The sequence below is a fragment of the Lontra canadensis genome, unplaced genomic scaffold (genome assembly GCF_010015895.1).
Source record: "Lontra canadensis isolate GAN:19392208 unplaced genomic scaffold, GSC_riverotter_1.0 scaffold42, whole genome shotgun sequence".
In the NCBI taxonomy this organism is placed as follows: domain Eukaryota; kingdom Metazoa; phylum Chordata; class Mammalia; order Carnivora; family Mustelidae; genus Lontra; species Lontra canadensis.
Window position 1 is genome coordinate 16,217,651 of NW_022631036.1, and position 15,309 is coordinate 16,232,959.

At 41.9% G+C, this 15,309-nt stretch overlaps 1 protein-coding gene across 1 annotated transcript; it reads left to right on the forward strand.

Annotated features, from left to right (window-relative positions):
* Nucleotides 1–10,842: 10,842 nt before the first annotated feature.
* Nucleotides 10,843–15,081, forward strand: CFL2 (cofilin 2). The gene is made up of 4 exons (XM_032871294.1): nt 10,843–10,959; nt 12,020–12,327; nt 12,444–12,520; nt 12,604–15,081. Exons 1-4 carry the CDS (start codon nt 10,957–10,959, stop codon nt 12,714–12,716), a joined length of 501 nt encoding a protein of 166 aa, XP_032727185.1. The 5' UTR covers nt 10,843–10,956; the 3' UTR covers nt 12,717–15,081.
* Nucleotides 15,082–15,309: the final 228 nt, after the last annotated feature.

A 15,309-nucleotide genomic window follows, 5' to 3' on the forward strand; every position in this document is an offset into this window, starting at 1 on the left:
AGGCACCCTATCAATTTACTCGGAGATATTAAAGCCTCCACGCCACTCTCCCTATTTTAAACCTTGTAATAGCTTCCTGTAACAGTTGGAATAAAACCCAAAGATCCTTAACAGTAGAAGCTGCCAAATTTTCTGTTCACGGTGCACTTAGTATCGCAGTACTTGTTTTCAAGGCGCTCTTAGGCCCAAAGAAATGCCTAACAGTTCTGCTTATTAACTAGTTAAGTCCAAGCGAGTTAATAAATATGTCCTAACAGCGCCTCCTGGGCGCTGCAGAACTTCCCAGACCTTCGAATCAGACAACCACCCTCATTTCCTGCTCTGCACGGATTCTCTCGAGGGTGTAGCTTTTTATCACACCAACAGCGGAAAACTCATCCAAAGAAACAGCAGGATCTGAAGTTCAAAGTGAAAACCGGCTGGAGTTGGTAAGTTCCCGCGCTGTCCGAGAGATGTCGCTGTGTTTCCCTTAAAACAGAAAGCGTCCGCAGCTCACCCGGGGAGTTTGCTGGGGACAGTCCCGGGGATCCTCAACCCAGGGTTTGGGACAGGTTTGTAGCTCCTGCCCCTAACCACTTCAGCTCGTTTTGTTGTGCTCTCCTTCTTGTCTGCTGCGCTGTAGCTTCACTGGCTTTTCTTTTTCCCCAAAAGACCGAGCTTCTCTTTTCACGCTGCTTTTTTGGAACGGTCTTCAACATGAGAAACCCTCCCGAAGTCCCCTGCTGTTTTTTCAATAGACTGTAAGCTGCGTGAAAGCAGGGACCTTCTTTGTTTTCTTCACCTTATATCTGGCGCCTAGCACAGTACTTGGCCCATAGTAAAACTCAGTACTTAAAAACATCAAAATATAAAAACAAAACAAAACAAAATCTATTGATATTTTTTAAGAGTTTGTTTGTTTGTTTGTTTGTTTATGAGAGAGTGCACAAGCAGGGGGAGGAGTAGAGGGGTAAAGAGTCTCCAGCAGACTCTCTGCGCTCAGCTCCAGGTCCCCACAGCCTGAGATCATGACCTGAGCCAAAACCAAGGGCCCTCTGCTGAACCAGCTGAGCCACCCAGGTGTCCCTATTGATATATTTATTTAGAGATGAATTTTAAGACATGCGATCAAGGTATGACAGACAAGAGAAATTCCTTTCTTGCTGGTTCAATTTGTCAGTAAGCAATTATAAATCTAAAAATCGATAGCATTTTTTAATGTGATTGCTAGCATACCTATAGTGGCATTCAGAAAAAAAAAAAAGAAATTTGAAGGGAAAAATAATCTTTTCAACAAGTGGTGCTGCGACAACTTGATATCCACATGCAAAACAATGATGCTATTTCATGATAGTAAGAAAGTAACCCAAGGGGTGCCTGGGTGGCTCAGTGGGTTAGGCCTCTGCCTTCGGCTCAGGTCATGATCTCAGGGTCCTGGGATGGAGTCCTGCATCGGGCTCTCTGCTCAGCAGGGAGCCTACTTCCTCCTCTCTCTCTCTGCTTGCCTCTCTGCCTATTTGTGATCTCTCTCTGTCAAATAAATAAATAAAATCTTTAAAAAAATAAGAAAAGTAACTCAAAATAGATCATAAATCTACATGTAAAGCTGGAATTACAAAACTCCTTGGGTAAAAATAGGAGAAAATCTTTATAAACATAGATGAGGCGATGCTTTCTTAGATATAACACCAAAAGCACAAGCCACAAAAGAAAAACTAGATAAACTAGACTTCATCAAAATTTCACAGTTTTCTGCTTCCAAGGACATCACTGAAAAACTGAAAAGACAACCCGCAACCCACAGAATGAGAATTTTTTGGTAAATCATATATCTAATAAGAACTTGGATCCAAAGTATATAAAGAACTCTTATAACTCAATAAAAAGACAAATAACCAATTTAAAGAATGAACTGTGGGGCGTCTGGGTGCCTCGGTCAGTTAAGCGCCTGCCTTCAGCCAGGGTCATGATGCCAGGGGCCTCAGATGGAGTCCCAAATGGGGCTCCTGCTTCAGCAGAGAGTCTGCTTCTCCCTTTCTCTCTCCGTCTGCCTATCCCCCTGCTCATGCTCGCTGTTTATCTCAAATAAAGAAATAAAATCTTTTTTAAAAATTTAAAAAATTACAAATGAACTGAGGGTATTAACAGACATTTCTCCAAAGAAGATATACAAATGGCCAACAAGCACATGAAAATACATTCAGTATCATTAGCCATGAGGGAAATGCAAATCAAAACCACAAGGAAGTACCACTTCACACTCACTCAGATGGCTGAAATAAAAAAGACAAACAATAACAAGTGTTGGCAAGGACATAGAGAAATGGGAACATTGTTAATGAGATTGTAAAATGGTGCGGCCACTTTGGAAAATTTTGGCAGCTCCCTAAAATGTTAAATGTGAAGTTACCATACAACCCAGTAATTCCACTCCCAGGTATACATACCAAAGAAATGAAAATAAATATGTGTTCACACAAAAATGTGTACGTTAATATTTATGACAACATTATTCACAAGAGCCAAAAAGTGCCAACAGTTGAAAGGCCCATCAATTAATGAATGGATAAATGAAATGTGGTACACCCGTGCAACCCAGTATTATTTGACCCTAAAAAAGAACAAAGTACTGACATATGGTACAACATGGACGAACCTTGAAAATGTTACTCGAAGTGAAAGAAGCCGGCCACAAAAGACTATGTATTATATGATTGCATTTATATACAATGCCCACAACAGGGAAACCCACCCAGATTAGTGATTGCCAGGGGCTGGAGAGAGGCAGGAATGTGGAGTGACTGCTCAGAATGGTTGTAGGGTTTTCTTTTGGGGGCCATAAAAATGTTCTAGACTTAGGTAACAGTGATGGTTGCACAAGTGAATATACTAAAAACCACCGAGCGGTACACTTTGAAAGGGTGAATGTTATGATATGCCAATAATATCTCAATATAGCTGTTATTAAAAAGCAATTAAAAATCATTGTTGTCTTTCTCATTGCCTGCAGAATAAAATTCTCAGTGTAGGATGGTACGCAAGGCTCACAAGAGCTGGTATCTCCTACCACTCCATCTTTCCTTCCCTACCAAGAACAGGAGCTTCAGTTACAGCAAACTACATGGGGTTTCTTAGGCCTTACTCATGCAGCCGTGGCTTCGTACATTCCGTTCCCTCTGCTTTGCATGCCCCTTCCTTACCTGCCTAGTGAATTTGCTCTTGTCACTTTGGACCCAGCTCCCTCCAGACTGAGCTGGTGGCCCTCCTTTGTGGGCCCAACCCATAGACACTGGCTTCCTTGCTGTAGTTTCACAGAACTGATTCTCTTCCAGGTGGGAATTATTACTTTTTTAATAAATTATTATTATTTCTCTCTCTGCAACCTCAGCTTCTAGCAGAGGTGCTCGATAAATGAGACAAAAGAATGAGTGAGTGAGTAAGCTTTTGTCATTCTTGATTTAGTTTTTTTCTCTTGTCTACTCTTATTCATGTCAGTTAACATACAGTTTTCGAATGGGATGCTTTTCATGTCTATATGATTTCTGTGATTGAAGACTTTTGGGGGGTATCTGGCTGGCTCCAGTCAGTAGAGCACGTGACTCTTGATCTCGGGGTTGTAAGTTTGAGTCCCACACTGGGTGTGGAGATTATTTAAAAATAAAATCTTAAAAAAATAAAAATCTACAGCTTTTGTAATGAAGTAAGCTAAACAAAGGATTCCCACCTCAAAAAAATTACTAGCAAATTTCTTTTCTCAGATGCTGCTTTTGTAGGGGTTGTAAAATTTAGGTAAATGGTTGCTCCTTACTCTCACGATCTGATTTAAAGCAAATCACTGATAGGTAGATCTGATAAATGTGTCTGTGAGTTCATAAATTGAAACTAGAGGGGTGCCTGGGTCGTTCAGTCAAGCATCCAGCTCTTACTTTCGGCTTAGGTCATGATCTCAGGGTAGTGAGATGGAGCCCTGCGTCAGGCTCCGTGCTCAACGAGGGATCTGCTTGAGATCCTCCCTCACTCTCCCTCTGCCCCTTTCTTCTGAGCACACAGGTGCTTGCTCGCTCTCTCTTTCAAATAAATAAATAAATAAATAAATAAATCTTTTTAAGACATATTTTTAAAAAATATGTAAGTAAATTGCATCTAGCCTCCTCAAATACAGAGTTTGCAACTGTCTCAAACAACATTTCACTACTTCCTCCACTGCACGGCTGTGAGTTTACCTCACCACCTCATCACGTGACATCAACTGCTACGTTCCTACACTGTGAGGTCATGTTCTTAAGTTGGAAAGAACTAGAAATGAGATGTGTAAGACCCCAAGTGAGTTTTGTGGATCAGAAAGTGAGTCACAGGGGCGCCTGGGTGGCTCAGTGGGTTAAGGCCTCTGCCTTCGGCTCAGGTCATGATCCCAGGGTCCGGGGATCGAGCCCCACATCGGGCTCTCTGCTCAGCGGGGAGCCTGCTTCCTCCTCTCTCTCTCTGCCTGCCTCTCTGCCTACTTGTGATCTCTGTCTGTCAAATAAATAAATAAAATCTTTAAAAAAAAAAAAAGTGAGTCACAGAGATCAGACTGACACACATCTTCCACTATGTTTATTGTCTCATTTTAAGTTCCAACTTGAATTTAGAAAAATATTTCATTTGCCTCCTTACCAGTCTTTTAGCTCAGCCGTGGGTTAGGAGAGATAGGTCAGAATAAAGAAGGCACGTGGGCACAAAGGTACATTTTGAAGTGGCGAATATCTTTACACTTACATTTGTCTTTGTCAGGAAGAGCGTGACATGTCTTGACAGTGAGTGGGACTAGGAGAGAATTTTTCTGCATAATCTTTCAGATTCTCTGGTTCTGACGGGACTTGAAAAATGATTCTAAACTTGTACACGTCACAGAAAATCCAACTAGCTTATCTCTTAGGAGAATATGCGTCAGGGGATGTTTACTTTTCCGATTTTCTAAGGTATCTTGAATAAACCAACTTCATCTGAGCCTTACAAATCGATACCCATGAGGCCTGGGATTGCTTCGTGACTGCCGCCTGTGAGCTGGTGTAGGGGACGAAGACTTCCTTCCCCCTCTTCTAGATTCTTTGGCTGGCCTAATCATTAAATGGACATAAAGCAGGTTAACAAGAGAAAAACAAATGTAATTTCATACACAGGAGCTCACAGAAATGTGAAACTCAAGGCAGGCAGCTTTCATCCCTTTTAAACAAAGAAATGATGAATGTGTGAGGGATTACCAAAACAAAGAAGCAGGACCTAGGGGTAGTAAACCAGTGAGGAAGTAACAGGGATTGTTTATACAGTTTTCTTGGCTCTGACTTCCCTATCTCTGGTGATAGGGATGTCTTGTTTCCTCATGGTACCAGAAGGATACCTTTCACCTGGGAGATGTGTTTCCGGCTTTCAAGGGAACAAAGGATGACCGAAGTGTGCTATTTGCACTGGATATTTCTTAAGTAACTTTACTTAAAATAATCAATACACCAAAGTGGCATATTTGGGGGAAGACTGCCCAAAGCCCATCATTGGTAAAATCATGCTCTCACTTACTCCACTCATGTTAACTAGGGACGTCAGGGATCCTATTCCTGTACTGGAAAGAGTTTACATACTTTATCTCACCTGATCCTCACCATAATTCAGAGAGAAGGAGGTAACATAATCCCCTTTTTGCACCTGAAGAAACAGCCTTAGAGCAGGGAAGTAAATGGCCCAAGACTGTGCCCCTACGGCAGCGTGGCAGAGCTGAGATTCCTTTCAGACCCATCCTCTCTGAGGTTACTCTGACTCAGTCCCCATGCTGTGTGCTGCTGCCATCCCTGTGCAGTCCAGCAAATGGAAAATTAGAGCTTGGATGTGAGTTCTAGAACTGGATTGTTCAGCATCCTTCTGTGCCATCTGTTATTTGTTTGGGCTTGAAATGACGAAAAGGAACAGATGCGGTGTGGTAGGCAGAGTAATGGCCCCAGTTAAAAAGCAAAATTCAAGGAAGTTTGAAGATCTAATTGGCTTTATTAAATGATTCATGAATCGGGCAGCATCCTTCCAGCAAGTAGAGAGATGCTCTGAGGAGTTGTACAAAGTGGAAGGTTTTTATAAAGGAAAGTGGGGCAAGGGAGTTATTAGCAAAAGAAAGGCCTGTTTCAGGCCAGGACATATGGTGAAGGGGGATATCCCAGGCATATTCCTGGAATAGGTTGAAACTGTAATTAAGACTTGGCTCGCTGTCACAGGGAAGGGGGGGTGGGCAAAGGACTCCATCTGGAGCTTGTTGTTTCTTTTTTTTTTTTTTTTAACATCCCCAAGGGATGTCCTTGTCTTAAAGCCCAGAACTTATGACTATGCTACCTTAACATAGTAAAAAAGACTTTGCAGAGGTGATTAAGTTAATGATTTGAGCTGGGAGATTATCCTAAATTATCCATCAGGTCCAAAATCATCACAATGGTCCTCAGAAGTAAAAGAGGGAGGCAGGAAAGAATCAGAGATGTGATGACTGAAGCCACCTGGGGGCCATAAACTAAGGAATATGGGCAGCCTCTAGAAGCCAGAAAGGACAAGGAAATGGATTCTTGTCCCGTGGCCTCCAAAAGCAAGTAGGGCTGCCATCATCTTGATTTTAGCCTTGTAGGACTCACTTCTGACTTCTGATCTCTGGAACTGCAATGCAATAAACTTGTATTGTTTTTAAGCCACTAAATTCATGGTGGTTTGTTACAGCAGCCACAGGAAGCTAATACGCGTTGATGTAGGAAAGATGTGAGGGTTCGAAGCTGATGGCCAAGAACACATTCTTGAGATGTCTTTGGTGCAAAGAGGTGGTTTTATTAAAGCATAGAAGCAGGACCCTGGGCAGAAAGGACCCCCTGCCCGGGGGTCATGAGGAGTGGCCCATTATATACTTTCAAGTTGGGAAGGGGTTAGGGATAGCCTAAGTCTCTAAGAAATTTTGGAAGTGAGGTTTCCAGGACCTTGAAGGGGCTACCTGTTGCTAGGAAAAGGTCATTTTTTAAAAGATTTCATTTATTTATTTATGAGAAAGTGTGTGTGCATGTGCATGCACAAAAGAGTGAGAAAGAGAGAAGGAGCAGGGGGAGAGGGAAAGCAGAATCCCCACTGGGCAGGGAGCCCAATGTGGTGCTTGATCCTGGGACTCTGGGATCATGATCTGAGCTGAAGGCAGACGTTTAACCAACTGAGTCACCAGGTGCCCCAGAAAAGCATTTATTAGTGCCTAATAAAACCTGAGTTGTGATGTATATCAGTGGGTCATATGTTTGGGGATGATTGCCAACATGTATCTTGGGAGGAGGGGAGAGACAAAGGAAGTTTCCAAAGGAATTTTTGTATGTTAAAGTAGAATTACAGGATCCTGGGGTTTGGGCTAAGATTGCCTTCTCCCCTTAGCAAAGTATTAACAGTGAGGCAGCTGAGTCCTTAGAGAAAGGTCACTCTGCTGTTTCAAGGACGTGTTAGTGGGCTGTAAGAAGTAAGGAAAGTTAATAACTTTTCTTCTGCCTTTGTTTCCCACATCACACATGATGTCTGACACTCAGATCCCTCCACTACACAGGGACCAAAATTCCTGTAGTCATTCTTGGTAATGTCATCCCTTTACCAAGTGGTGGTAGGTTCTGGTTTAAATAACAGGTATGAAGAAAAGGAGTACTGGCCTTGAGGTTCTAAGTGCCGGCTTCACAAGGTCACATGGAAAGAACTCACAGTCTTCAAGATCTTCCTTTTTCTTCTCTCTATAACACTAAAGCATCTTAAATATGTTACTTCACTGTCTACTGAGCCCCTACTATATTCTAGGTTCCAGAAATTCAAAGATTGAGTAGGACTCAGATCCTTAAGGAATTTAGAGCCTAGCAGGGTGCTGAAACACATAAACTAGTACGCAACAAGATATGTGCGAAGACAAAAATATCTTCAGGAAAAGAATCCTAGTGTATGGAAAATATCCACACTGCTGGTGGGAGGTGGGGAGTGGAGAGGGGTAGTTGGGGTTTGGAGAGGGTTTGGTGTCACAGCTGGGGGTGACTTAACATCTTTGAAATCCCCCGTTTTGATGGGAGTTCTGACACCTAATCTAGGTCCCTGTGTCCCCAGCCCTTGGCTGTATCAGTGTTATAGCCTCTATGGAATCATTTTGCTTCAAATTTCAAGCTGTGGAGGGAGGGAGACCTGAGAGGAAGAGTCGAGGAAGGAGAAGAGTGCCTGATACCCAGATAGAACAAATGTTTGGAGCACTGAAGATCTGTTCCCCATGATTTCCATGGAACTTCAAGAGAGATATAGAAAGCGAAAGGTTTTGTGGGCGTTCGGAATAAGTAGCCCCAAGATGTGCCACTTTGGCATGCAGATTATTTTGATCTAAAAATAATCAAGGCCCAAAAGACGCAGGAAGAAAAAAAAAAGACAGGAAGAAATTCTGCGCTTCCCCTCTAACCGCCTAAAGGAATTTAGATAGAAGACCTACTCAAGTTAACAGAGCCATCACCACAGAGAACTACATTAAAATATGAACTAGGCAGAGCAGAGAGAAAACTAGCAAAGCCTATTTGATCAAAGCTCTCTCTATGTCCCATTGTTTCTGTGTGGCCCAGCAAACATTTTTTTTTTTTTAACCAAACATTTACTCTTTCTTTTCTTCCTTAGAAGTGTCTTCCTTTGCTTTGAAGTCCCAGACTTCTACCTACCCCTTCTCCTTAGTTTAGGATGACATATATGCCTCCATTTGGGGGCACCTGGCTAGCTCAGTTGATAGAGCATGCAGCTCTTGATGTCAGAATTATGAGTTCAAGTCCCACATTGGGCACAGAGCTTACTTTAAAAAAACAAAAACATATGTACTTCATTTTGCCCGACTTGTCTTTGGAATCTCATGTTTATTTGGATTCTCCCTACGTACAAAATGAAATTTGACTTTCCTCTGTTAATTTGTCCCTTGCCAATCTGATTTTAGACCAGCCAGAAGAACTTGAAGGGCAAAGAGAAGTTTTTCTTTCCCAACAGTTTCACAAATTGTAAAGTACCAGCTACAAAAAGTACTTTTTAAAGATTTTATTTATTTATTTGACAGAGAGAGTGAGAGAGTGAACACAGCAGCGAGAGAGGGAGAAGCAGGCTCCCCACTGAGCTGGGAGCGCAACTGGGGTGGGGGATTCAATCCCAGGATGCTGGGATCACGACCTGAGTCAAAGGCAGACACTTAACCACTGGGCCACCCAGGCGCCCCTAAATATAAAGTATTGTATCCACTTGCTTGCCATTCATGCTTACACACTGGGAAATTTTGTCTCTAAACTAAGTCAATCTTTCCGTTAAGAAAATACACACAAGGGGTGTGTATATTTCCTGGTATGTGTAAATACCAGGAAACTGGATTTCAAAGCTGGAAAGGACTTTAAAGATAGTTTAATGAGAGCTTGTTTTATTTTGTCAGTGGGGCTGAAAGTCCTTTAAGGTTATAGAGATAAGGGCAGTGCCAAGATTTAATACCCAAGTCTATCAGCTCCTAGCCCAAAGTTCTTGCCCATGTGGTGCCCTTCTCACTTAGTTTGTGTCAAGATTTATCTGGACTTACTATTTTCTTCCCAACAGTTTTAGGTTATAACAAGTGCACTTTTTTAGTGCAAGTCTTTTTCAAAAAATAAGTTTATCAGAGCTTTAAATTTATTTTATCAATTTTACAAATGAAGAAAGATAGAAATAGTAAGCATTTAGGAGAAAAGGTAGCATAAATCAGCCCAAAATAATTAAACACTTTATTAAATCTTTCTTTCATTATAGATTATTCAGGTATAGATTATAGATCACAGAAATTTTTCCTCGAAGTATAAAGTGACTTTTTTTTAAGAGTTTATTTATATGAGTGAGAGTGAGATCAGGAGCAGGGGGAAGGGTAGAGGACACCCCCCCCCCCTCCGCCCCGAGCCAGGAACCTGATACAGGACTCCATTCCGGTACCCGGGATCATGATCTGAGCCACCCAGGAGTCCAAGTGACTTTTTTTTTTTTTTAATGATAAGTAGATACATGTTTAAGTACCAAAAAGGTTTAGTTAGAGAAGACACTTAGCTCGGTGATGTAGGCTTTGCTAGAAGAGGTGTAATTGCCAAGAAGGAGGAAATCTCTACTCTTGGGTCCATTTATTTGATATCAGCTGTCAGAGCGGGGGCTTCATGAAGGAAGGACTACCAGCATCCATATCTACCCAGGGATGTTACTACCCAATTTTCCCCCTATTGTTATTATGTCCACCACAGACTTCGCGAAAGTCATTTTGCACTTCTGTTTGTCATTTTGCTTTTGCTGAGTAATTCAGTCAACTGGGGTAACCCCCTATAGTATTCATCCTCATTTAACTGGAGGAAGGAAATCTCAATAATTCACGCCATCTCTTACACAGGTTTTCCAAAAAAAAAAAAAAAACAACTCAAAACGCTGGAATCCACCCCTTTCCGTGGAAACCACAGGAAACTAAAAGACATCCTGGCGCACTGTTCGCTTCACGGGCGCCCTAGCCCGGGAGCAGCGCCCTGGGGGAGGCATGTGGAAGCGCCCCTCCAGGAGTCCAGCGCCCTCCCGGCCTGCTGACAAATGCTGCCCCGAGGCTGGAGTCGGCTCAGCCAGGCCCCCGGGCCCCACCCACCGCCACACGGCCGCCCCGTCCTGCTGGACGCGCGCGCGCGCGCCGGGGTCAGGTCTAGGACGCGGGCGGGGCAGGGAGGCGGAAGGGCCGGCCGGGGACGCGTCCACGTGACAGCCCCGCCCGCCGCCTGCAGCCCCCTGTGCAGCAGCTACCACTACCGCTACCGCCGCCGCAGCCCCCGCCCCCGCCTCCGCCTCTCGGGCTGCAGCTCCCGGCGTGCCCCGCACTCGCCGCTGCCCGCCCGCCCCTCCCTCTCCTACCAGTGCCACAGAGCCGGAGTCCGAGGCGCCGCCGCAGCCACAGCCGCGGGCACTATGGTAAGGCGGGCGCGCCACCCCCAGGCACCGAGGGCCGGGACGCGGGAAGCAGAATCCCCCGCGCGGCCCTGCAGGGCCCTGGGGGCGAGGCCGCCATTTTACCCTGATTTAGGCCTTTAAGGTGGGGGCTGCAGCGCTGCCAGCCAGCCAGCCGGCCTAGCCTCCCGCCGTCAGGTCGGGCCCTGCTGCTCTTCGGATCCCTGAGGGCGAGGAGGGCGCGGGTCGGGGGCCGGGGGCCAGAGCCTAAGCCGGACAGGAGGCGTCCGGAGAGGTCGAGGCTTTGGGAGCTGCGGCCAGGGACGCGTGAGGGTCTGCGGGGCTGATCCCGCGCGTGCCGCGTTTGCGCGGGGCTTCCTTAGCGCTCGCCTCTCCAATTGGTACGTGCTCTAAAGCCCTTGCTGAAGGCTGAAGGCTTTCGGTTAAGGGTCTTGGTGGCCTGTAATAAAACCCCTAAGAGGAGGTTAAGGATGTGTGAGAACGCTTTTTAAAAATGCTTTTTCGCCGTAAAAAGGTTTTACACTACCTCCGTTAGTTTTGAAGTGTCTGCATTTGAGCTGTGAGGCAATTATGTTGTAGCCGTGGGCGGTTTGGAGTTCACACTTGATTCTCTTTCCTTATGAGGAAAAGGCACTGGCTAGGATGACTTTAAAGAAAAAAATAGTAGAAGCTTTAACTGAAATCCAAAAGTGTTTTTTTAAGGCCTGCAGAGTTGACACAATACAGAAGGTATTTTTGCTGCTGCTCCTGAAGCTCTGACATCACCCAGTGAAATAGGAAACATTTCAGGGATGGGACAGCTTGCATTTGTCCCTTTCCCTCCACCTTCCATTTACTTCAACCTCCAAACCCCTTCAAAAAGGATGAATGGGGCAGGATGAGTTAGAATCCTTCGGCGCATCTCTTATACTGATAATTAAAATGTGGCGAATCTGATTGGACTACTTGCATGGTGCGATGCAATTTTTGATGTCCAGATTAAAGTGAATCCTCTCTAGGCAAACAGTAATTTTGGTTAAAACCAAAATGCTTGTTCTGAGTTACTGTTCTTTTTTTATTTCAGGCTTCTGGAGTTACAGTGAATGATGAAGTCATCAAAGTTTTTAATGATATGAAAGTAAGGAAATCTTCTACACAAGAGGAGATCAAAAAAAGAAAGAAAGCCGTTCTCTTCTGTTTAAGCGATGACAAAAGACAAATAATTGTAGAAGAAGCAAAGCAGATCTTGGTGGGTGACATTGGTGATACTGTAGAGGACCCCTACACATCTTTTGTGAAGTTGCTACCTCTGAATGATTGCCGATATGCTTTGTACGATGCCACATACGAAACAAAAGAGTCTAAGAAAGAAGACCTAGTATTTATATTCTGGTGTGTAAAAACAAAAGAAAAAGTACTTTTAAAATGCAAGGATTGTTATTAACATAGTCAGTTTTGCCTTTGTTTTTCTTTTAAGTGGAATTCAACAATTGTCTTTTTTTCTGTAGGGCTCCTGAAAGTGCACCTTTAAAAAGCAAGATGATTTATGCTAGCTCTAAAGATGCCATTAAAAAGAAATTTACAGGTACAGACATTAAAAATTTTGTGCAGAGGAATTACTCCTTCTTAATTATAATGAGATAATGGGATAATGTTTTTCCTTTTTAGGTATTAAACATGAGTGGCAAGTAAATGGCTTGGATGATATAAAGGACCGTTCAACACTTGGAGAGAAATTGGGAGGCAACGTAGTAGTTTCACTTGAAGGAAAACCCTTATAAAATGACAGTCAAGTGCCATCTGGATCTTAAGGAGCTTCCATTTCTCCAGCTCAATCAATTGAAATAGTATTAGGTGTTTTGTTTTTTTTTCTTTCTCTTCCCACTGGGTCCTTCCAATACAGTGAATGAAGGAAATATCATTCATGTAAGCAACCTATCAGTGATTGCCATTAGACTGTTTAATACTGTTACTTTAATGTAGAATCCAAGGAATGCCTTCCCGTCATATTTTAGCCAAAACAACTGGTTATATGCCTCCCTTGCAGCAAGCACTACAATGAAAGTGATTGTCAGTGTGAATAGCTTAGAATACTGCAAAGGGTAAGCTGATTGAATGCCTTGAAAGTATTATCCACTGGTCAGATGGTAAACTTTATTCAGTATTATTATTTATAGTTGCACTTGATTGCAGTTCTGTGAGGCTCAAGCATTCATACACCTCACCTGCCTGGGCAAGCCTATTTTTGTGACATGGCAGCACAGATATAACACTATGCATTGAGAGCACTTTTTTTGTAATGAGTTTAACCTCCCACCACTCCCCCAAAAGGAATGCCAATTAAGTTTTGTTAACTGTGTCATCCACTTACCCTAATACCTCAGTATTCATTCCTGTTACCTGCATATCTTAAAAGAGATAGCTGTTACTAATGCCTCTTCATTTTCCATTGAGTGTACACTACTGAATAAGTGTAGGAGTTTATGTTTACCATGTAAGTTTTGCAACACTAAAAACATTTTGAATATCAGTCATGATGGCAATTTCTGTATAAAAAAGCCTTAAATGGAACATTGTTTTTGAGATCAAACCCCACCCTCACAATAATGGCCACGTTGCAATAAAAATTGTGGCATATTACAGAACGTTGCCTTGTTTTCCTTGGACATTTTGCAACATGGTATGTGAAGCAACTTCTAAGGTAAACAGCTATTATTAATCTTTGCACTGGTCATTTAAGAATTTTTTTGTACAACATTCATGCATGATATTTTCCAGTTTGTTGAGTTTAAAAAATATCCTAAAGCCAATTAATAGAAAATATTGTGACAGAGGGATACTTTTATAAGCATTAGTTTATTTATTTCCTTATATGTTAATATGAAGATCAGAAGTTATTTTTTGCACTTTGACATAAATATTCTTCAATACCAGATTTGTTCTCTGGGTAAATTAGGGTAGTTATTTTTTAATTCACGTTTACATTTCTAAGTAATTGAGTAGTAGAAGCAGGAAGCTCTTACTGCGTATTTGGTCATAATGAAAATAATTTATAAAATGTCCTTCAAAAGTTAATACTCCTTATGTTTAGGATCTTTCATTTCAGCTATCATTTCTTAATTTATTTTGCAAATTGGAAAGAAAAAATGATGTAGCAGTCTTAAGCATTAGTAGTGGGATTTGGCTGTGGTCCAGAGTGCTCTCCTTATAGAGAATTTGATCTGCTCAGTGTGAGCAGTTTGCTGTTAGCCAGAGCTATTTATGGCAAACACATGCTTTTGTATCTTGTCATAGTTATCCACAAATGGCAAAACTGGACTCGATTCTACTGGTATGCAAAACAGGCATGCTAGTAAGCAGTCAATCGTGGCTTAGAACTTAACCCCATAGCCTTGAAGAGTGTGCTCTTATCAGAAAACGGGAAACAGAAACTCTCCCTTTTTTTTTTTAATGTGTGAAAGTGATTTGAGTATCATCAGGTATTTTCCATTATTTTCAAAAGATATTTTTTCAGGTGGACACAAAAATAAGAGTTAAATGTCTAGGCTTCCTTTTAAAATTATATGAATGGCTTGGGATCTTTTGCACTGAGCCATTTTATTTCAGGCTTCCAGCTGTCCCTGTGAGTTATCGTGGACATTTTGATGGCTTTTTGGTAAGGCTAAACTCATAAGGAAAGTATGACAATAATGACATGCTAAACCGTATGTGTAACCGATTCTTATACCATTGAATTTTTCATTATTTTCTCATTCTAAAAAATAAGGGACTCTAAGTTACGTAGTATCTTTTATTTTTAAAGCTGATTTATCAGCTTCTATGCCTCATAAAATAATAATTTCAGAGATCAAATATTGCTTTAAACTGTGTTACTTTAATTTGTTTGATTGACAGACTGATACTAAGTTCATTTTTGAAATACATCTTTGTGCATAAAGCCAAAAATAATGATAAAATTAATGGTTCACGTGTTACTTGAGACTAATTTGGCATTTGAAATGATCGTTTTATTTTACAATTATTTACAATGAACAATGTTCCAGTTAGCTTTAAAAGTTATACGGTGCTAATTAGTAAAATATTGCTTTCAATATTTTACTGCTAGCTTGCAAAATATAAATGTTTAAAAAAATAAAATGTATGAAAGTATATAAAGCTGTTGAGATGTGTTTACTTCAGAACATAAAAATTTTAAAAACTAATGTTGCAGATCAAAGAGGCACCATTATTTTTAGTCTTTTTTAGGATTTTAGTTGATACACTTTTCTCATTTACAGATACCAATATTTTTTGAAAATTTATAACTTAAACAGTGATTAATTTTAACATTTGCAGACAAATGAGAACAGTTGGCATTTGTCCCAACTGGCTATC